Raw genomic sequence first — 22152 nt, forward strand, 5'->3', positions numbered from 1 at the left:
CGGGCCGGCGGAGCGAGAGCAGAGTGGGGGCAGAGCCGCCCCGGGAGCGATGCGAGGCGGCCCCGCAGCCCGGCGCCGCCTCGAGGGACGGCAGCGGTCGCAGCCCGGCATCCTGCCGAGCTCACAGCCACAGCTACTTTGCTGCACGGATATCTGCCCCGTGTTTGTAAGGCTTTGCTGCCTCCTTTCCTTCCTCATTTGCCTCTTCTGGCTCATAACCTAGTTATTTCTCTTGGTTTCCCGCTGCTGGAGAAGTGCTGATTTACGTGATACGGTGCCAATGTTTGTTTCAAATTGATAAACCACAGCACAGAGTTGTTGCGATAGTAGTGGCTGTAATGGCACGAAGAAATCCATCACTGGTGGAGCAGAGCAGCAGAAGACTGAAGCCATAAAGCAAGCCAGCAGGCTGGAAGCACTCACCACGGCTCAGGAAGCATCCTCCAAAGTGGTTATCTTGCACTTCTTTTCAGTGATTTAAAATGAAGCTTCACTAAGGCTGAAGTCACCACAATCAGCACTGTTTGCTTATACACTGTTTTCTGGATACACATAGCGGTACTCTGTATATAATCACATGCCAAATATTTCTTAGCTGGTGCTTCTGGAGTTTACCTAACTTTTCCCTCTTTTTATTTTTTCTCCCCTATGCACAAGCACAAAACTGAGGACTGAGAAGAGAGTCTTCACAGAACCGAGTGCCAATTGCACATACAGGGATTTAAACCACAAGCACATTTTCTTCACGCACCTTTTTTGGGGGTTTCTGCTGAAGATTTTGGTACTCCCTTCTGCTAACAGTTCACACACCAGCATTAGAGCCCCCAGCATCTCAGAGGAAAGCTCTGCCCTGCAGAGCCCACCTGTGTTACTGCCAAAGAACTGATTCCTGCTTCACAGCAGTGCTGCTTTTATGGGGACTGAGAGCCCTTCCATAGCACTTCCAAAACTGGAAATTAGATCCATCACAGGTGCTCCACACTGCTGCTCTTAGCCTGTCAAACTGATGTGCTTTACTTGCAAATATGTAGTTTCTAGGTTAGGTAAATGATTGCTGAGGTCAGACTGAGTGTCCTTAATGATCCTATTTTTGGCCTTGAAATCTCTGCATTTGTGACTTTCATGTCTCATTGGCCTTTGCATTTTCCATCATTTCTATTTATTTTTGAAGACAGCAGTATGAAAACTGATTTTAGTCAGACAAATCTTGACTACTGGACATTTTGTTTATCTAGCTATTTTTGTATTTTCTTTTTTTAGATAATCACATGTAAAAAGACAGGCCCATAAATCATGCAAAACTACAAAATGAATCCTATGACAGTCTATGAAATGGACTTTTAGAACAATCTTTTCTGTATTAAAAACAATTACTTTAAAATTATGTACATGTGAGAGTGGGCCCATCATTTGAGAACAGCTGACAAGGAAAACTGAAGAAGTGCAATTCTGCCCCTTTTCCTGTTTTTCTTTTAACCTCCACTTCTCTTTCACAGTTCCTGGTCAATTGTTGCAGTTGGATTACTGGTTCTGGTTTTTATTGCTTTGTTGGCTCGTGTTCTTGTCAAAAGAAAACCACCAAAAGATCCGCTGTTTTATGGTATGTCTTATTACATGGGAGCTAAATTCAGAATGTATTGATTTTTGTAAAGGATAATATATGGTGATTGTTTCAGCTTTAAAATTTAACCATGGCTTCAGAACTCATTCTATACATTTCTATTCTTACACTTTGCCATCAAAGAATGGAGATATTGATTACTTTCTGAAACGAAACCTTACTTTCAGATTATCTTGGAGCAAAAACACTGCGGCTGTGTCTTTGGCTGCCCAGTCTTCTCTAAGCTGGAAATTTTGCAACATTGGACTGTAGGTGAAGCAGCATATAAACTTCCTGTATTTATCCTCTGTCTTCCTCCTTATTACAACTTGTAGGCATCTGTGCAGTGTTCTGAGATTGGGAACTCTCAATTCTCACAGATGTCAAAGGAAATAAAAAGCCTAACATAAGTAAGTTTCCTGTCTCAGATGAGTGACTCTCACTGCCACTCTGCCTTGCTGGATAGGTTTCCCATGGACTGCAGGGGCTAATGCTAATGTGCTAATGACATTCTCCTCCAAAAATGGCAAGTTACATTTTCTTTTTTTTTGGTCCTATCCCATTTCAGAAGGTAGCGACAATCAAGGTCACTTTATGACTAAGATCTCTGGAAGCATAGTTGGCCTTCTGGAAATGCTGATTTTTCCATGGAGATTCACGGGGGCTGTGCCTACAGCTCCATGGGATTTCACATTCCTTTGAAAAGCTTTCTAAGAACTTCCTGAGTTAACAACTATTGAAAAACTATGTGAAACTATGTGAAAAATGATGTGAAATTGTCACATCATAAGTATGTTAAATATCTGTGACTCAAAATAGACATGTGTAGTTCAGTAGATCTCTGCTTGACTGTGTTTGTTAGATTGTGAGGTGACTGCATGACTTCAAGTCTTTATACACTTCTAAATTTTATTTATTTACTTTTAATTTATTTTCTTCTGTCTTCTTACAGTTTATGCTGTATTTGCCTTTACCAGTGTAGTGAATCTAATAATTGGGCTGGAACAAGATGGAATTATTGATGGATTCATGACTCATTACTTGAGAGAGGTAAAGGACTGCTTGGCTTACAAATATAAATAAAATCTTCACTATGAATAACTTGTTCCAGTATTTGCCACAGAAAAACAGCCTCTTACATGTTCGACAGGACCTTCTTAAATTTGGTCACTGACCTGTTTAATTGTTGTAATTGACAAAACTTTCATTTACTTGAAATCACTGACTCATTTGGAAAATTAACATCCCTTTCAACTCCAACCTTATTTAATTGAAGTAATACTGTTCTGTATTAACTTATATGGCCATTATATGGATGGAAAACAGTTGCTGAAAACCATAGTCAACACATGGGGTGGATGGGTGTTGCCATACCTAAACGTTTTACCAAGAAGGAAATAATATCATTCCTTTGCTTTTGCCCAGTTACTTTAATACACGGAATTAAAGTAGAGTTAACAAAATGATGGCGCCAAACACCTAGTCAGCAGAATCTGTTGGCTGCTGAATAGCAACATCCACCAAAAATAGCTCAGTAAGATCTTGCTCTGAAATTCACTGAAAAGATTCCACGAGCTTTAGTGTAGAATGAGTTGGGACCTACAAAGTTACCTGTTGGCATCATTAACACGTTCAGTACTGTTGTAGATCACTAGGTTGACAGATGTATCTTTGCTACTTGTTAAATGTGTCTTGGTTTTGTTTCTTTTATCATTCAAATACGGCAAAGTAATATTTCCATAGCATAGCAGAACAATGATGATGATCATACCCAGGAGATTTCCCTTCAATCTTGCACTCAGTTCTGTAACCATAGAACCGATTTCATTATACTCGATCTTTACTAAATCAGGTTTGTGCTTGGAAACATCTTTACTGACAGTCAAGAGGTGTACCCCTGAACTGGATGATCATCAGTTACTTTTATCAAATCGTTTCCTGCTATCTTTATTAATTGATTATTCTTCCTTCAATCTTTGCATGATTTTTAAAACAACTTTTCCCAAGGGTGAACCGTATCTGAACACTGCGTATGGCCATGTGATCTGCTACTGGGATGGCTCTGCTCATTATCTGATGTATCTTTTGATGGTGGCAGCTATTGCTTGGGAGTAAGTCATTTTGATTTGTGTAATATTTACTTTGCTTGCATTCTCGTTTAACCTAGAAAGGCCTTTCTTTTCTATGTAGCATTTAGATTTTTCTTTCAGGACTGTTTAGCCTATGGCATGAAAGCAACACTACTAAAATGTCATTACTTTCAGGAGCTGTACCCTCTCCAAGTTGCCTTTACTCTCAGCTTAGTAAGACCAACAAATCCACTGATTATGGTTTCTCCCCTTCACCCTGAGCACAGTCCATCTGTGTGCTTTGTGCTAGTTAAAAGCAAAAGAGCACACACATTAAAACCATGAGATATCTTGCCCCTATTAGCATATTTACAGTTAGAGTAATCACACAGCTTAGGAGGCAGTAGCCCTTTCTACAAGTTCTTTTCTTTATTTCTGTTGAGGAAGGTTTGAGAAGATAAACTCTTGAACTCCAGAGGCTAATGTATACACTGGCAATAGAAGCAACACCGGAATTCAGTTAATTAATAAATAATTATTATTTTATCATATTTGCACACATATGACATGCAAAACCACACAGTCAGCCTTCAGATGAATGAAACATAATGACAAACAACTAAGTATGAGCAGATCCTGTACTATTCATGCAATAGCCTGCTCAGACAGGAGTATAGTATTCTTCTAAGTTCCCTCCTCATAACAAGAATCCAGTGCTGTCTTGTGGTGCAGATCTTAAAATATTTGTTTGCTAGGACACAACCATGGCAATCTTATAATATTTGAAGATGATTTGGGGGTAGTAGATTTTTAGGGATAGCGCAAAAATTATGTTTTTATATTTATACATTTTTTATTTTTTACAGACAAAGCTATAGAACCATTGGCCTTTACTGGTTGGGTTCCATTTTCATGAGCATCATTGTCTTTATGCCTGGAAACATTGTGGGTAAGGATGTAATAATTTTACTAAATTTTTCCTATGAAATGTTCTCAAAATTCAGACTGCAATATTTTGCTGCAGTCTAAGTCTTAAGTCTAAGTCTTCCAAGTCTTCCTGTCTATAATAAAGTGAAAGACAAATTTTAGGACTATCAATAACAGAGGCAGAATATTTCAAAATTTAAATATGAAATATGAAAAGAAATTGTTTTGATTCACATTCTCAAGGAAAAATAAAAGTATTGTATTTTGCTATGCCCATAAAGTTTCATCCAAATTAGGTTTAATTTAAGCAGTGATACAGTACTTGTCTCCAAGTAAATAATATCAATCTTGTTTTGCAGAAAATTACTAATTAATATTCTGACTTTCAAGCAGCATAAGGGTCATCCAAATCACCTTTAACAAAATGAAATCTGGAACTTATTCAACTTTCAAAATAAATTGACTATTTTTTGATGTTTAAGATAAATCATTGCATAACCATAGAGATTAGAACTGTAATTTAAATATTCACATAATTTCTTTCTGCCACGTGGTACCTTAAAGTGTCCCCACTTTCACGATGTTGGAAAACACAAAAAATACCAGATCTTAAAAAGTAGATAAATTTCTTTTTTTTTCCCTTCTTTTTTTTTTCCTTCCTCCAAAGCGTAGTCTCTATTTGAAGTAAGTTCTACTATAAGAGTTCAAGCCTTCCATTCCTGTAGGATTACCTAGTTCAGAGTCACTGATGTGGTTTCTTGTCCTCTCCAAAAAAGTCTGATTTCTGGCATGCCTTCCTGGCTGATAGTTTCAGTCTCACCCGTGACTACCATTGTTGAGTACTTTCAAGATTTGCTTTGCTTTAACAGCAGCTTCCAGTGTTTTATGTCTACACTACCACAGCTGCTTCAGGTTTGATATTAGATAGGATATGTAGTATTCAACACAGCTTACAAATTTTTCATATACCTTATGATCATTTTTTTCTAACAGGAAAATATGGAACAAAAGTGTGTCCTGCTTTTTTCTTGAGTGTACCATATATTTGCCTTCCCGTATGGGCTGGGTTCCGAATTTATAACCAACCTTCAGCAACTCATGATACTCCAGTCAAGGTAATATTATTGTATTTAAGCATTGGTTACTGTTAGAAAAACTCAAATATGCTTGTTGTCTCTACGGAGTTTTCTAGGTCCCTCGGTGACAGAGGAATGCTTTGTAGTTGTTCACTGTTATGACAATTGCTGCCAGGCTGTGTAGACACTGTAAATATATCTGTACTACAAGAACATATCATTATGGTGAGATAAAGGAGTAGCAAAATTATCTCATATTTAAAGCAAAGAACTCATTTCTAAAGGTAATGTTGTTACTTCCCTCTATTTATTCAGCTTTTGACTGTTTCAATTCCTTAACTGATGGAAATTATTAAAATATACCAACGTCATAAACTCCACAAAATCCTTAGAGACCTTCTGCAGGAAAATATTCTTCTGTAGAAGACCTACAGACTTCATGTAATTTAAACATTTCCTTCCTTTTTGTGCATATGTGTGTGTGTATTCTGCAATGTTAGATTTTAGAGGTAAGATATTAGCTCATTAATTGTTTCCACACTTTACGTTTTCAAAAAAGATAGTAAAAATCATCTTTACTTACAAGCTGCTTAGGCTGTTGCCATTGAATTTAATAGCTGGTCTGTAATAATGTAACTGAGCAATAAAAAAATGCAATAATGGCTTATGCACTGTCTTACTAAAAACAAACAAAATAAAACAACCCTGTAATACAATGCACCGAACAGATATTTGACTCTTTGTTGCCATTAGCAAGCCAGCTTCTTGCCACAGCATTCCATACCAGTTGTAATATAACCAGCTAATATTTTTGCATCTCAAGAGCTCTCAAGTCCCTGTCAGCTTCATTCTGTAGCTGAAAATAAAGACACAGATGAAGAGAATTGCTATTCCATAGCTAATAGGTCAGTGTGTGAGGGGCACATTCTATGGAGTAGAGTAACAGCAGATGACGCACTGAAAATTATTCCAGAAATGTATGAAAGAGAACATTCAGCCATCCATCCACGCATGATGAATCTTAGGTGAGAAAGAGGAGCATTGACAGACTTTCATATCTCCTGAAGTTTGAAGATAAGTTATGGGCTGTGCCTAGCTTTTGGGGCAAATCCTTCTTAAAGGTAAAAATCAGGGGGACTGTATGTGCCAAACTCCCTTCTACTCTCCTGCATGATCTTGTAGGAGACCATGTCCCATATCGTGGAAGTCTGAGCTGATTTACTTAAAGTTGTTAGTAATTATCAGCCAGGAGCTTATCTGTTAGAAGAAGTTAAGTGTAGTTATGTAGTAGCATTGACTTTTGTTGAATGTATTAGCGAGAACATTGTTTGCATAAAGAATGGGTGAAGGTTTCGGTTTGTTTTCCTAGCAAAGAAAACACTGCAGAAATTCTATAATAGAAAATATGTGATGTGTTGTTTATTTGCTGAAATATAGCCATGTCTCCTGTGTTCCCAAGGAGTTCAACCACTTACTTAGATTTGGTATTGGTACATATGCCAGGGAAACTCACTTTCTAAATTTTCTTTCAAAAAGAGAGTGAATAAGAAGCCTGTGAGCTGAAAGTTTAACAGTGTACTTTTAAGTGAATCCTTTCTTGTGAAGCTGAACTTCCTTTCCTTAGAAGACCATAAAGGAAGAAAAAAAAAAAAAAGTACCTCATTCCCTTCACCAGGGCCACCAAGCCTTTCCCAGCCACTTCCTTTTTAGAGCTCATTTTCTCTTCACAGCTATCTTATCCTCTGTATCCAAGGATTAGAGCTGGAAATTTGTATCTCTGTCCAATAACAGTATAATTTAAAACATCTTCAAGCCATAACAAGACTATGCATGATTTTTTTTAAATTGCTATTATTTTAATAAAATTTTCTCAGCTCTAAAGTAAGTATTGTTTCCAGGAAACAATTGTGTATAATGCTACTGCTAATCAGTTTAAATAATCATTGTAAATCCTGGAAATAGTTTTCTTTCAAAAGATCAATTGCAATTAGCTGAAAGATTGAACTGCTTCAGCTATCATGCAGTCAGTATAGGTTTAGGTAGAAACTTTAATAATGCCTTTAAGTGTGATAGAGGAAATATGGAGAAGAACACTTACATGGAAGCCACAAATGCAATTCTGGGGCCAAAATATTCATTGCTATAATGCTAGGATAAACCATTAAGTTAAACAAATAAATTAATAAATAAAACCCAAACAAAAGCAGAGCAACAAAACTCAAGGAGATAATCAAATGTTGGGTGTTTTTTTAATAGAAGTGGTGCATAGGAAAGGAAAAGAATTATGTCCTCATTTAGAATCAAAGCAAACTGTGCCACGCTTTTTTACAAAGCCCAGCAGATTATCTACAAGTGTATCAGCTCAGGAAACAGGTTAATGTAATTTAAAATTCATTTACAAAATTAAAACACATAAATTCAGATTTGTACATGAATTCTGAAGGGACTGACTTCTACAGACAGCTCATAAGATTTTTCCTGTTCCTTAAATCTGAGCACACAAGGTGCCCTTGCATGCAGAGGTTATGGAAAATGCCTTTTCCTGGAAGCGAGAGAACATGCTCCATTGCCTACACATTTCCTTACCACACAAAAGAAACAGCAGTGTTGGCAGGACCTGTGCAGAGATCAGTTTTGTTTGCAGTAAGTAGCAGACCTGTAGCAGGTTATCTCTGCCAGGCCACTGCGCTTAGCACCTCGTTCATTTCAGCACGTGCTGATGTGACTCTTCTGGGTAAAAAGGAGCATAGGGCAGAATTACTGTAGAGCAGCTTAGCTCTGTCAGGAAAATGCATCTTTTCCCCTTCTTAAGCTTTTCATTTCTATTTTGCTTAGTGTAGACATGGAGAAAAAAGGTGCATTCATTTCTGCACCTTGGCCATTTCACAAACTAGTACTGCACCACAGTTTTAGTTTTGTGATCACAGGAAATATGTACATTCAGTAACGTACCTTTTGACAGGAAGGAGTGATGCATATAAATATATATGGAAATGTGTATATGCTTCATACTTAGACTAAGTGGAATGTCCATGTCGTAGTTTAGATCCGATAATGATTTAACTCAACAGCCCTGGGAAGCCTTTGTCTCTCACTCGAATAAATGTTAGAATGTATATACATTATTTGCATGTATTTAAGTGTAGCAACATTTATAAAAGTTCTTCAAATACTGCAAAGTAACAGTTTTTTTTCCTGAAAAAGGTTAAAAAAATAAACAGGCCACCCCTTTCTTAGAGCTTGAGTATCAGATGGCCTTATTTTTGTTGAACTACAGTGCAGATCTTACAGTTCTTGCCCAGGAACTGAGCTTGCAAATTAGTTCTCCTTCTTTAGGGCTTTTATTGTAATCTCGAGTGCTTTTAACTGTGCCTCTACATCCTAATTATTGTTTTGTGCTTTTGGAGACAATTCCACAAATATAAGACAGGAAGGAGATCAGATTTTTCTTTTTGCTGTGTGCATGCCAACACATGGCAAATAAAAAGGAAGAGGAAATGACTAACACATATAAATGGGGAAGTTCTCCCTCTGAACTACAAAGATATTCTGATGTGCTTACCATGTTGTCTGTGAATACGCAGTGCTGAAACTGTACCTAGAATGGTTTGCATGAATCTAATATGTTCTACCAAGTAGGCCAAGCTGTCACTCTTGTTCCTCCATGTCATCCTTGTTAGATTTCTAAACAGCTTTTGGTAACACAGAGCGATCAGCTCTCATAGGCACACGTGGTACTGTAGAGGATCCTGCTCTGAAGCTATTTCTGCATTACATATTAGGATATATTATTTGTTCACTATCTCAGCAGAGACCACAGAAACGTTTTTCTTTTATCCACGTTCCTTTAATTTCAGTAGCATCACAGACTGCTGAAAATAAGCGTTCACCGTCACTGATGAGATGAGCTCTTGTTTTGCTGTCCCTCCAAACAGTCCTTAGATTCAATTTCAAATGTTTGAAGTGATAAACCAACGCTTCTAAAGCTTTTCTACATTTAAATTAACAATAGATGCAACTTTAAAGGAAGTTTGTAATACTGCTTTAAAGACTGATGTGAGTTCAGGGTTAAAGTACCATTATTTAAGTTGCTTTGAAAGTTAACTAATCCATATTGAAATGGCTTCAGTTGGATCCATCCATTTCTAGAGTTTATTCAGTCTAGTTTTCCTGACTGCATACAAGTTCAAGGTCTCCTTTTCAGATGCAGAAATCTTTCAGTCCCTGAAATTAGTGGAAAAATAAAGTAACAAAACTGTGAACTGCTTCTGTCGCAATGTTTCACTACTTGAACCTTCTTGTAGTGAATGATCTGGAGTTAAATACATGTCAGGCAGAGTTGGGATGTATTAAACGCATTCTGTATTGCAGGTGGTTCAGGAAGTTCAGAAGAAAGGACTCTTAAGACGACCAATAGATTTAATGTTAGCTGCGTATCTCATTCTAGCAGCGGGGTTTTGCATATTCAGGGGCATGGTAAGTTGAAGATATTTCAATATTACAGCCTTTAATTTTCTGTCAAAATTTTAAACTTGTTTTCTAAATGAGATATTTTTGCAACTGTGTGGAAAAAATGTGTACATTTCAGTCAAGGAAAATTCCTCAATTATCAAGATTGGAATAGGCCTTAGATTCATAAATTGAAATTTAGGATAATTATTGGTTCTTTGTTTTTCCATTTTACCATATGTAAAGTATGTTTTCAGAAGAAACTATGCACACAATTACGGGAGTAAATAGCATTCCAGGTGCAGATCAATGGAACAAAATTGTTTTGAGTGATTTAGAGTTGCATTTATGTTATGTTCACATTGAGGTAAGCCAACTAAATTAAGTCTGTGTTTTTATAAACAGATACTTCATTTAAATTATATAGGAAACAAAATTAATTTATGTTATGTCAGGGAGAAAAAAACAAAAAAAACCTCCCAAAACACCCAACCCCCAAACAAACAAACAAAAAACTTATGCTGTTTCTACTTACCAAGTATGATTTGGTCTTTGTTTGTTTTAAGCACACTTGATTGAATTAAAATTTCAGAGGGAGTGAGCCAATGTTGAAAATGCTTGTTGAATTAGATAAATTCAATAGTAGGTCAATCCAGTTCTTAGTAAAGCAAACACCTTCTGTCTTAGGCAGAAAGGAATTCATGTATCATCCAGTGATCAAAGTTCAGATGTTTAAGCATCTTAGACCTAGTGCAGATTGCCCTGCTGTAGTTCTGCTCCTCAGTTACACTCATCTTCTGCTGTTTCTCCAAAAACTTGCCTCACAAAAAAACCCCACTTTTTCCCTTTTTTTTTTCACTTTTAACTTGTTGCAGATCACTTCATTTCTTACATACAACGCTACTTCAGAGCACTACTCATGCTGGCTAATCTGCTATTTCACTACAGTTTTGCTGTGGGAAGTATTATCTCATGCTCTAGCATCTAACTTCAGTCTGTAGTCCCACTTCATTTCCTATGAGGCATAACTTGCTGATTTTTTATTTTTTCTTTATAGTACATGGTCATTTTTATTTATTTTTACATAACCAAAACAGGAACAGCTTACTGGCCTTTGTTCTACATACAGAGATCCACCAAACATCTCCATGTAAGATGCAGTAACCATGATTTTATGAAAGTGCTCAGAAAATATAACATTAGAACACACCCAGACCTTCTTCTTGGGTGCCCATATTGGAAAAGAAGAGGGAGAAATAGCCATTTCTTGTAAATCTTTCTATTTCTTGTCAAAGTCACACAACAAATACACATAATATTTGGTTGTGCAAAAGTCACGTTCAGCCCTGCTGGTAACTACGTGTTAACAGTGCCTTGCTGCAAGTCTTACTGAGACAGCTCTTGATAAAGATTGCTTACTCCTTATAGAATAGTTATTTTTTTTTGTAGGTGTTCTAAGGAATCCTGTGACAAGTAACTACTTTTAGAACTGGATCTTGTTTATTAGGAACTTAGTTTGCTCTACAGGAATGTAAAATCCAGTTCTCTCTGCTACTCCCTTTAAAAATCATTATCATTGTTTTTAATTTACACTTGTCTTTGGAATCTGCATTGCTCTCCACTGCTACTTTGCCACAGTGCAACTCTTTTCTTGGACTAAATCTGTAGCTTGCTACCCTAAATTTGGGTGCTTAACCTGAAGTTTCTTCACACTCTTTGAGCAATTTTCCATTCAAAAGCTCATTCACTGGGATTAAAGTCTGGTTATCAGACCAAATCAATAATTATTATATTTTTTCTTACAGCATAATCAAGTGATTGAATTCTCTTCCAGCCAAAACTTTTCAAGTATGCTGTCAGCATTTTCTCAGCACCTCCCTGAGCAGCACCTGAGAGCAGATTTCAGGCTTGCCTTTTTTTTTGTGTGTGTGTGTGTGTGTGTGTGTGCGATTAAAGGAATCACCTTTGGAACAGATGCTAAGCAAGTCTCATAGGGAGCAGTACTTCAGCCCACTCCTAGATCTTTAGGGCTGGTAAGAGGTGTCAGGTTAGCTCATTTTAGAGAAAGTTCTTTGTTCACGGGAAGTTTTAAAAATTCTTCTTAGATTGCTCTGGATTGCCCTGCTGAACTCTGCCGGCTATATATTCAGCTTCACGAGCCTTATATAAAAGATCCTGCTGCCTATCCTAAGCTTCAGGTAAAGCATTGACTGTGAAAGCATAGAGTGTTACGAAGTGATTTGTTACCTGGCACAAAGATGACGCCACGGGTTTCACAGATGACAAGATCAAGAAGGAAAGTATTTGTTTATGGCAAGTTAAACAGTATTTTGTATTTCCTACTAAACAGCCTTACAGGATACCAGTTCTTCATTGTGATAAACTTAATCTTGATTCAGATCTGTTACCTAGAATTACACATCCTAATTACTCAGGCTTTTTTAAATATATTTCATGAGACAGATCCGCATGCTTTTTATAATCATTACCCTCCCTTAGATGGACAAAGCAGACCTTCAGTCTGGAATAACGGAGCGAAAGGAGGTGCAGGAAAATAAGGTTCCTTAAGCTCATGTTGTGCTTCTATCACCAATGATACATTTCTTGAACCACGATGCCTCCTATCAACCCTATTTAAATGAACATTTGCTTCAGTTTTGTAATATTTGCAAAGTTGCCATTCTTTTGCAACTCTGTCTGCTGCATAAGGACAGGTCCTGAAGTGATAAGAAGACTCACTATTCAGACAATGTTCTATTCTTTCTGGAAAAAGGGGTGGCTTCAATATATTTCACACTCCAAAACAGAAAGCACTGTGGAGCTTGAGAAATGGACATTGGATAGCATCCATTGGATGTACAGGATGGTGAGTTAGGTCAAGCCATGCTTATTGGCATGATCTCAGGATGGCAAGCAGTATGACAAGGGAAAACACGTCCTGAGATAAAGAGGATTTGGATCAGGCAAAGAGACAACAGCCATTGATACTGATTGGGGCCTTGGGGTATATGGATCCAGTCAACAGCATCCTCTTTTCTCAAAGAGGTTTTAGATACAAAGTTCTGAATAATCTCAATTCTACAGTCAACAGCTGGCTAACTTTTAATGCACCTCCCTCATATTGCAAAGGAACTAATATTTGTGTTTAAAATGCAGATGCTGGCATACATGTTCTACTCCGTGCCGTATTACGTGATTGCTTTGTATGGCCTGCTGGTGCCTGGTTGTTCCTGGATGCCTGATTTAACCCTTATACATGCTGGAGGACTAGCTCAGGTATTTCTTCATAAAATATTCACTCTTGAATTTAGTTAATAAGCAGAGAACTATGGCATATGTAAGGAGAGCAGGGCTTGACCTTGCCAGGGTGGTTTTATGCCATATTAACATAGATCATCTTTTATATCTGTGGAAAAACTAACTTGAGGGAATGAAGACTCAAGCTTATTTTATATTTGACTGCTTTCTTGCCTTGGTAGACTTTTCTCTTTCTACTGAATCATTCAATTGGGAAAATGCAAACCTTATTGAGTGCCATGCATTCTTTAGCTGAGACTATGAAGGAAACCTGTCCCAAAGTGCCAGCAGTGGGTCATGTGAAAAAACATACAGCTCCAACAAAACAGTAACAACGTTCCCATAATATGTATTGCCAGATCAGTGGTTTGAAAAGCACAAGTGGAACAAGTAGCTACTAGTCACAGTGAACAGACAGTGACATTAAGACACACTCCTGTAGCCAAAGGTATACTAGTGACCATACTGAACTCATTCTGTTTGGGTTCTCTTAAACAGCTCTTAGTGCTGGTGGCTGTAAGACTGACCAAAAGAAAGAGAAACTGACAAGCAGTAATAAACTACCTATCATGCCATGCAGATAAACATTCACAGCTGAGACAATGACAAATAATTTGTACTGTATGCAGAAAATGTATTCTGAGTATCCAGACAACACAGGAAAATACGCGCTCAGTGCTCTAACAGTAATGAAAACATTGAGACACAGCAGTAAGGCTAAATCAAGTACTGTTGTTAGACAAACACAAACCAATACTTTGTTCCCTGTTGCAGAGATAACATTCATGGGTACAAACTGCAATCCAGCTTAACTGCCCACTAAGGATGGGGGGAGTGACAGCTTACTTTCCATTTGTCAGCTGATATCACAGAGAATGACTTTTTTATCCAACAGTTTATAGATAATCTTGAATCACCAAATTGTATGAAAACAGAATCTGACAAACATCCAAAAGTTATAAAAATTATCATACAACTGTGTTTGGCACAAATCTAACCTAAAAAAAGCACAAGCTAGCTAAGGTAAGCAAGGCAGCATTGGAAATCTTTCTCTACTGACAGGTTTCATGAATTCCCCAACCTGGCAGGTTAAGAACTGCTTCTTCAACGATTATTGAACCCTTTGTGAAATAAACTAGAAGTCAAAGTATGCTGACTGTCACAACCTTACAAACCTACCTACAAACTCAGACCCTCAGACTGGAGGGGATCTGGTTTTGTTTTTTAAAAGAAATCTTTCTGAAGCGGTATTTTTTGCTCAGAATTTCACATTTTAATCTTTGAAGCTTGTGCTACATACAAAACTTTGTGGGTTGACAAAATCTAATTGATAAAGGGAACTTACGTTGTTGTACACTCCCCACAGTTCCTTTGGGATGTTTGGTTTTTTTTTGTACTTTTAAACTGTAATGCACAGCAGAATGAACTTCAGTCATCCCACAACAGAAAAAGATTTACTTGATTTGACTTCGTGAACTTTGAGCAACTCAGGAAGAAAAATGTGACGTAATGGACCAAAGGCCCCTTTCTAGAGGTTGTTTTGTTACTCGGAGGGATACAACACATTTTTGGGTTTGTCTTAGGTTAAAAAACTTGCAATTGATGATTAAAATAACTGTACTACCGAATTGGATTTTGCTTTCAGTTATGAGCAAAGGTCCAAAAAAGGTAAACAACTAGTGATAGAAATGGGGCATTGACCCCAGGAATGAACACTGCTCCTACAGATGTCCGATGTTGGCATTTCAGTTGTTTTTATTCCTATCATTAGGAAATACATACTTTTTGCAAAAACAAGTCTCAAAATGCCATATGATGCATCCAAATGAAGACCCTCTCAAAGTGCCTACCCTTTCACACACAAAAATAACCATTCCTCTGTGTATTTATTGCCTCAGAATTACACATCGCTCTCAGCTTAAATGGTTGTTACTGACATTCAGACTTCAAGAACAGGTTGTAACTCTTCTTAAACATTCTGAAGTTGAAGGAAGAGCTCTTTAAATGTCAAAGCACCAAAGTACCAGAGCTTTGATTATTACAGTTTGAGTACTCTCTGTGAACTTGAAAAAATTGGTGTTCACCTACGCAAGTGAGCTACATGTGAAGCAATTTAAGAGCCATATCCTTGCTACCCTCAACCAGTGGGTACCAACTGTCTCACAGTTTTTTGCAGCCTACTTCTCTATACTGTCCAAAATACAGAAAGTTTTTCTTTACTTCTCCATAGAACTGTTCTCCTCAATTCTGCAGTTTTTGGTGGCTTCTTTCTGCAATGCCTCTGATCTACAAGAGAACTAAACCAAAGGAACATATTTTTCTAGGTTACTCTTTCCCCATTCCATTTGATGACTTTCCTTAGGTACATAAGATCTGACCCAATCCCTTCCAAAATTTGTTATCATTTTTTTATTTTATTTTAATCTGGATTAGAAGGAACCTTTTTCTAGGCTCTTTTCCCCTGGCTGGAGGGCTTTCTTGTCTGCAGGGTAACAAAAACCAACAACCAACAACTACAATAATGCTACAGACAAAAAATATTGTAAAAAACACCAAACTACTTCATACTGGCAGGGAGACTAATGTGTAGCAGGAAATGTAAATTACAGCTGTCACACTGAACAGTGCCAAACCCAGCACCAGTCATCTTCCAGTGACTGTGGAATGGCAGACTGTCAAGGCTCCGTGTTTAACAAGGGCCACGTTTGTTAAACAGAAGAGGCTACTTGAGAAGTTAACCTGTAGCACATTATCTGGTTGATTTCTCAGCCAAGTTTTGATTCTCAAAATTCACCACTTGAAGAAGGTTCAATGGCAGAAAGCACCAAGGATTGGTTTATTCACTGAGAGGATCTGATCACAGCAGACTCAAGGTTGCCCTCACCTACTGAAATACCAGCCTAGTGCACAATAGGCACAGTGATCTGGAATGACCAACAGCTCTTACCTTTCTAAAAAACATGGATTTGGCACTTGAAGTCAGAGCAGGGTTAGGCTACTGGCAAATGAGAGACCTGCTTTAAAACACTCTCTTTCCTTCTCCCACCAAGACAAAAAACCCAATCCAACTAGAAAAGCAGAAGCTGAGTACAGTAATGGAAAGATACAAGATTAAAAGCACAACACAGTTTATATGAAGGTAAATCAAACTTGAAAAAAAAAAAAAAGACTTTAACAGACCTCAGTGGCTTCCTTGGTAACGTAAAAAAAAAAAAGCATTACACAGACAAAACAAGTCTAATAAATAATAATTATATAGTGCATTCACTAGCTAGTTAAAATCTTCATGGGTTACAAAGAGAAAAAAAAAGCAGCAGACAAATGTTTCAATTTTCTATAGCACTGAAAGCTCACCAACGTGCTCTCCAGCTCTTGTAAGAGACACAAGTCACACAGTAGGGCTATCTTCAAAAGCATCCTAAGGGTTTGAGTTCTGGGCTTCTTAGAGGCTAGCTCTTACAACTCCTTCTGCCAAGCTTGTGAACTCACTGTTACGCATAGTTGGGCCACTTCTGGAGACAGGAGATCCTTGCAAGAGGCACATAGCTTAATGCCTTGTTCCCCCCAAAGCAGTTCTGAGATGCCCTGGGAAGGCTTTAGGTAAACATTAGACAGCACCAAACCTCCTACACAAAGCCCAGTGGTCATGATTGCATATTTTCTTTGCAGAGCATTACCTTGTATAATGAATAGTGTTTGCTTCTGAGTCTTCACTGCCTGCAGAAAGGTTCTCAATGTGAGGAAAGGCAGCAGGTGTCTGAGCAAGTGCACACAGGTGCCAAAGGCAGCTCCCATCTGAGACAGCTGAGAGCAAACGGGCAGCAAGAGGTGACTGAATGATCCAGCTGACAGAAACAAGCTGCTGATAGTGTGCCCCTGAACATCTGTTTACTGTGTAATAGTTATTTACAGAAACATACTAGGCAGCACTCTGCTGAAGTGTGCACTTGATTTCTTTGATTGCCCTATTTCTTGCCTCTGGTTTGCTAGATCAGTGCTCCCTCTTACGTGGAAGTGGTTATAATCTTTTGAAATCCAGTTTTCTTTTCTGTTTTGATGTGTGTTCTCAGCCCAACCCTTTGCCAGAGAGGTGTGTATTAAAGCACCTGCACCGTTTCACTTCCTGCTTTGCTAACAACCATGGACAGAATCAGTTCTTTGTGAGTCCAAAACAACTCCTGCTGAAACCCAAAGAGAGGGTGCCATTTGGCCATCGTGTACTCCTCTGCAGTACTGAAATCCTGCTGTCCCTTTCTCCCGCTCTGCTTAAGATTAAATTGATGTTCGTCTCCTCAGATCTCAATCACTACAAAGTAATTAAATAAATAAGATTGGACACACGATAGTTAACATGAACTTCAAGCTGTTGCTTGAAATAGCAGGTAACAGATGGAGACAAAAGACAGTAACTACTCTGACACTTCTATCTTTAAGTGTTTGTTTATGCTAAAAATATGCCCCAGCTCAACAAGCTTGCCTTTGCATATAACCTTCCGTGTGAATTTAACCTATGCTTCAGAACTGCCCCCAGACTCAAGGCCAACTTTACCAGTATTTTCTGAAATCACCAGGAGTTCTGGGATTTGTATCTATAAGATTAAATTAAAAACAAACAAAAAACAACAAAAACCGAAACAAAAACCAACAGAACAGAAACTAACATGGCTTCCAGATTTTATTTTCTGACTCTATTTAGAACGTCTGACTGCTGATTGCTGATGCCAAACATGATGGTAGGTGGCTGCAAGTCCCACCCCCGCCTCTGGGCTGAGACCCAGTGCAGCACCTGGCAGCGATGCACTGCGGAAGGATTACGGAGCCTGGTGCATGAATAATCATCCATAACCGAGAGTGAAATCCTGTACCTGATGTAAAGATCAGTGCTGTGTGCACAAAATACACCTCCTACCATGACATTGATAGCTCCCTTTCTGTCTCTATACCGAGTTATGAATGACCTTAGTTCAGAGTGAATTTCCTTTCACTGCCATGCAAACATATGAAGGATAATTCAGGAATAAAAGGGAAAATGTCAGAGGAGATACATACTTGTATGTGGAATATGCTGTCTTTCCAAAAATCAACTTTACCTTTTTTTTTTTTCCCCCCAATATGCACATTATATACACACCACAGGCTCAGTTTTCCCATATTGGTGCTTCTCTTCATGCCCGAACTCCTTACATCTACAGAGTCCCTGAAGAAGCAAAACAGTTTTTTCTGATATTGAACATAATGTATGGGATTCTTCCCCAGCTGCTGGCTTACAGGTGTGTCAACAAGCCCGAGTTTTTTATGAAGGCAAAAGAAGAAGAAAAAACAGAATAGCACAACTGTTTTCAGCTCCTCTTTTTGGCTGTGTATGTAATTGGGTTTGGATGTAATGGAACTTGCTCAGACGGAACACAAATGACGTGTGCCAGATTGCACAGCTGTGTGGAGATGCATGGCCTGTTTTGTTCACCTGACTCAAAAAGGGAAAATAAAGATAACTGCTTTCAATATCACTTCTCAACATTTTGACTTCAAGCACAGTTCATACTTCATATATGGTTCATTTTTAAAATATTGCATGGAATTAAATAGTAACAGTGCCAGTGTTTTGCCTCCACACACTGAAGAATATCAGTTAGCAATCCCTACACAAAGTTATTACAGAATGTGAAGGTCGAGATTTTCAAGTGTCAGAAATTAACATACATAACTCTGTAACATGCACATGTTTTATTTGTCAAAAAGTAATGTCTCGTGGGTCAGCCTTGTTAAAAACCCCAAGAAATCTTTCAAGAAGCAATCCACTGTGATGGTATGACTCCGTTTATGCTATGCAAGTCGTAGAGTTTTCTTAATACTTTCAAGGATTCACTTCTGCAAGGACTACTCATCTGCTTTAAGTTAAGCATGTGCTTACTTGTGTTTCTGAGTTGGGCATGGAGTGCTCACTGCCTTGAGCAGTCAGCCCTTCCACATTAACATGCATTTTCCAAGAGGAGGGTTCTGCTGAAGCGTTATCCTACGCAGCTCCTTTTGCTAATGGTGTTAGGTCGTAAACAAGTAGCAGCATATACAGAGACCTTGCTTGGCCTGTTTAGGTTTCCACTTGCAATTACAACTATTTATTTGATTGCTATTGGTATTTATACTTAAAGCAGGATATTTAGTGCCTTTCTTGCAGATGAAATTAGCTGATACATTTTAACTGCAAACACTTTATTTTTGGGATGTTGAATTTTGGGTGTTTTGACTTGGAGAATTTCAGTTTTCTTTTTAAACCTAATCAGTAACAGGAAAGCATCAGCTCATGCGCATGCATGTTGCACTCTACACAAGGGGACTTTCAGAGCAGCAAGAAAGTCATGCGTTCACGCTCTGCAGTGAAGCACTGAGGCGTGGTTCATAGCAGCGCTCAGAAGACAGAACCCATGGTTTCATACCTCCGACCACAGGGCAGGCCCAAAAACCACAGCACATCTTTGTCAATGCTTCTTGGTAAAAGGGAACATAAGCAATGGTTTCCTTCAAGCACCCAACTCCCTGGTGCGGAATCCTTCCACGTGCGCTCGAATCTGGGACAGCTCCAACCCCGTCCTCCCAAGAAAACAAGCCCTGAGCTGTTGGGCTGCAACAACACGATGTCTCACAGACATTTGCACCTCTGATGTCACTTCTAATGTTTTTAAAGAAACTTTGAATACATTCAAGGTGAATTTAATAACCTCCTGTTATCCAGAAAAGGCAAAGTACAGAAAAAATAAAGATCTCACCTGCACTTGTATCTATTATGGTCAACTCATGTTAACAGAATGTTTTGCTTTAATACTTGACTTACATTAATACCTCACATTATTACACGTATGAAGCCAAATATGACGCTAACTTAGTTGCTTACAACCTCAAACCTTACTCCCAATACACATTCCAATAAATTTATTCTGTAAAAACAATACATTTTTTTGTTTTCTTTTTGTTTCTATTTTTTGTTTTTTTGTTTGTGTTGTTTTTTTTTTTAAGTTTTTTACAGTAAACTCGTCAACTACAAACCTTGAATACGCAAAAGATGTTCCAAGGACAAGCATAACAAGGATTGATAAAACCAGACTAAATATGTTTTCACAATAAAAGCTGGCATAAAAATAAATAAAAATCTCTATTATCACAATAGCAACAATAATGTACACAGAATAATGGATTTGGAATGCTTACTTACTAGTCTAGTTCTATTTCCAAAAGGAAAAAAAAGCCAGAATGACAGCATCCTTTTTAAGCCTTTCATTAATTAAAATCGATGTTTTCTTTTGGTTTCCCATAGGGTTCTATATCACAGTAAGCTTAAAAGTGGAAAGCATCCAAATGAATGATCTCAAATTGTGTTGGCATTGGAAAAAATCCTTGTATTAATCTAAAGAAACACAAAAAGACTTTCACTAACTTCACATATAGGAACTAAGTCAGATAGTGTACATTACATCATGATTTTGAGAAGTATTAAGAGTATAACTAGCTAGGTACTTCTAGGAAGGAAAGGTATTGTATTACATTATTGAACTTGGTGGTGATCTCAACGGAAAAAAGATTTTTTTCTTTCATATTGTAAACTGATCAAAATCCAAGAAAGCATGGCCATAGAGAAGTTTAAATTAATGTCTGTGGGTGGAAAACACTGTAGCATTGTATGGAAGGGACTCTTTGCCAAGATTTACTTGTCTTTAAAAAAATGCTGATATAGAATGATATAATTTGGAGTTACACCTTTTCTATTTAGAAAAGGGATCTAAAACATGTTCAAGTATGCGGCATCTTCATAAACCTCAGCCACTGGGAAAGGGCAACTTCATGCAACCAAATAATATGAAAATCAAAACGCCACCCTTAGAAAAAAGGGTAAAATGTCATTTCTGCAAACACAACAGATAGGAATGTGAATAATGTGCATACAAACTGGGATGCTGTTGATGATACTAATGAACAGATGTGATGACTCATATCAAATCCAAGAATATTAGACAACCAAACAGGTAACCTTCTTGTGTTTTCCCTTAATGTTCAGCAGTCATTATGTTGGTTAAGTCTGAAAGAGAAAGAGAGAAAGAAAAAAAAAAAATCACATTTCATGTACAAAAAAGCTTGCTCTAACAAACCTGATATAATTAATGCCTTATTCCAGCACTTCCGGCACAAACAGCTGCTTGGTCTCTTCAAATGGAATTTTTGGCTTTTTTTTTTTTCCTGGAGAAAACTGCGTATGTTTCATCAACCAAACAGAACAAAACATTGAAGAACACAGTTTAAACATTCAGGGTTTTATTCAAATGAGCAACTCAAGCCGCATATGTGAGTTGTTTTCCCCAGTCACTTAATACTGTCTTGCAGTACACACAACCAGATGTTGCCTTTTTCCAGTAGCCCAGGTCACTGATGGCCTTGTGCAGGAGCTGATGGGCTGCTGTATTCCTGAATGCTCTGTGATGAGGATGCTCTTTGGCTCAAACAAACGAACACTTCACAGGCACAAAGAAAGATAAACACTTCTCATAGCTAGCGCGTCTGACCGCTGCTTCTGAAAGGGAAATAGTTTGGCTTGGAGTTCACTGTAAAGAGACGACAGAAAAGGAAGAAACTCCCACTTCAAGACTGAGTCAAGGTCAGCTCTTGCTTCCACTGACACTAGCAGGAACAGGATCAGACCATCCCCATTCCCTCTTGGCAAGCATCTCCAAGTCTGTTTCTTCACATT

General features: G+C 38.0%; 1 protein-coding gene across 4 annotated transcripts; it reads left to right on the top strand.

Annotated features, from left to right (window-relative positions):
- Positions 1 to 1444: 1444 nt before the first annotated feature.
- TM6SF1 (transmembrane 6 superfamily member 1) lies at positions 1445 to 20364 on the top strand. 4 transcript variants are annotated; one of them, XM_031555314.1, is made up of 9 exons: positions 1445 to 1600; positions 2553 to 2650; positions 3608 to 3711; positions 4536 to 4618; positions 5590 to 5711; positions 10044 to 10148; positions 12227 to 12319; positions 13278 to 13397; positions 17489 to 18076. In XM_031555314.1, the coding sequence occupies exons 2-9, from the start codon at positions 2630 to 2632 to the stop codon at positions 17741 to 17743; spliced, it is 903 nt and encodes a 300-aa protein (XP_031411174.1). In that variant the 5' UTR covers positions 1445 to 1600; positions 2553 to 2629; the 3' UTR covers positions 17744 to 18076. The 4 variants fall into 4 exon arrangements, with proteins under 4 accessions (XP_031411174.1, XP_031411176.1, XP_031411175.1 ...); XM_010717519.3 differs by lacking the exon at positions 17489 to 18076 and adding an exon at positions 18555 to 20364 and having other exon boundaries at positions 1446 to 1600; XM_031555316.1 differs by lacking the exons at positions 12227 to 12319; positions 17489 to 18076 and adding an exon at positions 18555 to 20364.
- Positions 20365 to 22152: the final 1788 nt, after the last annotated feature.

The sequence above is a fragment of the Meleagris gallopavo genome, chromosome 12, assembly GCF_000146605.3.
Source record: "Meleagris gallopavo isolate NT-WF06-2002-E0010 breed Aviagen turkey brand Nicholas breeding stock chromosome 12, Turkey_5.1, whole genome shotgun sequence".
In the NCBI taxonomy this organism is placed as follows: domain Eukaryota; kingdom Metazoa; phylum Chordata; class Aves; order Galliformes; family Phasianidae; genus Meleagris; species Meleagris gallopavo.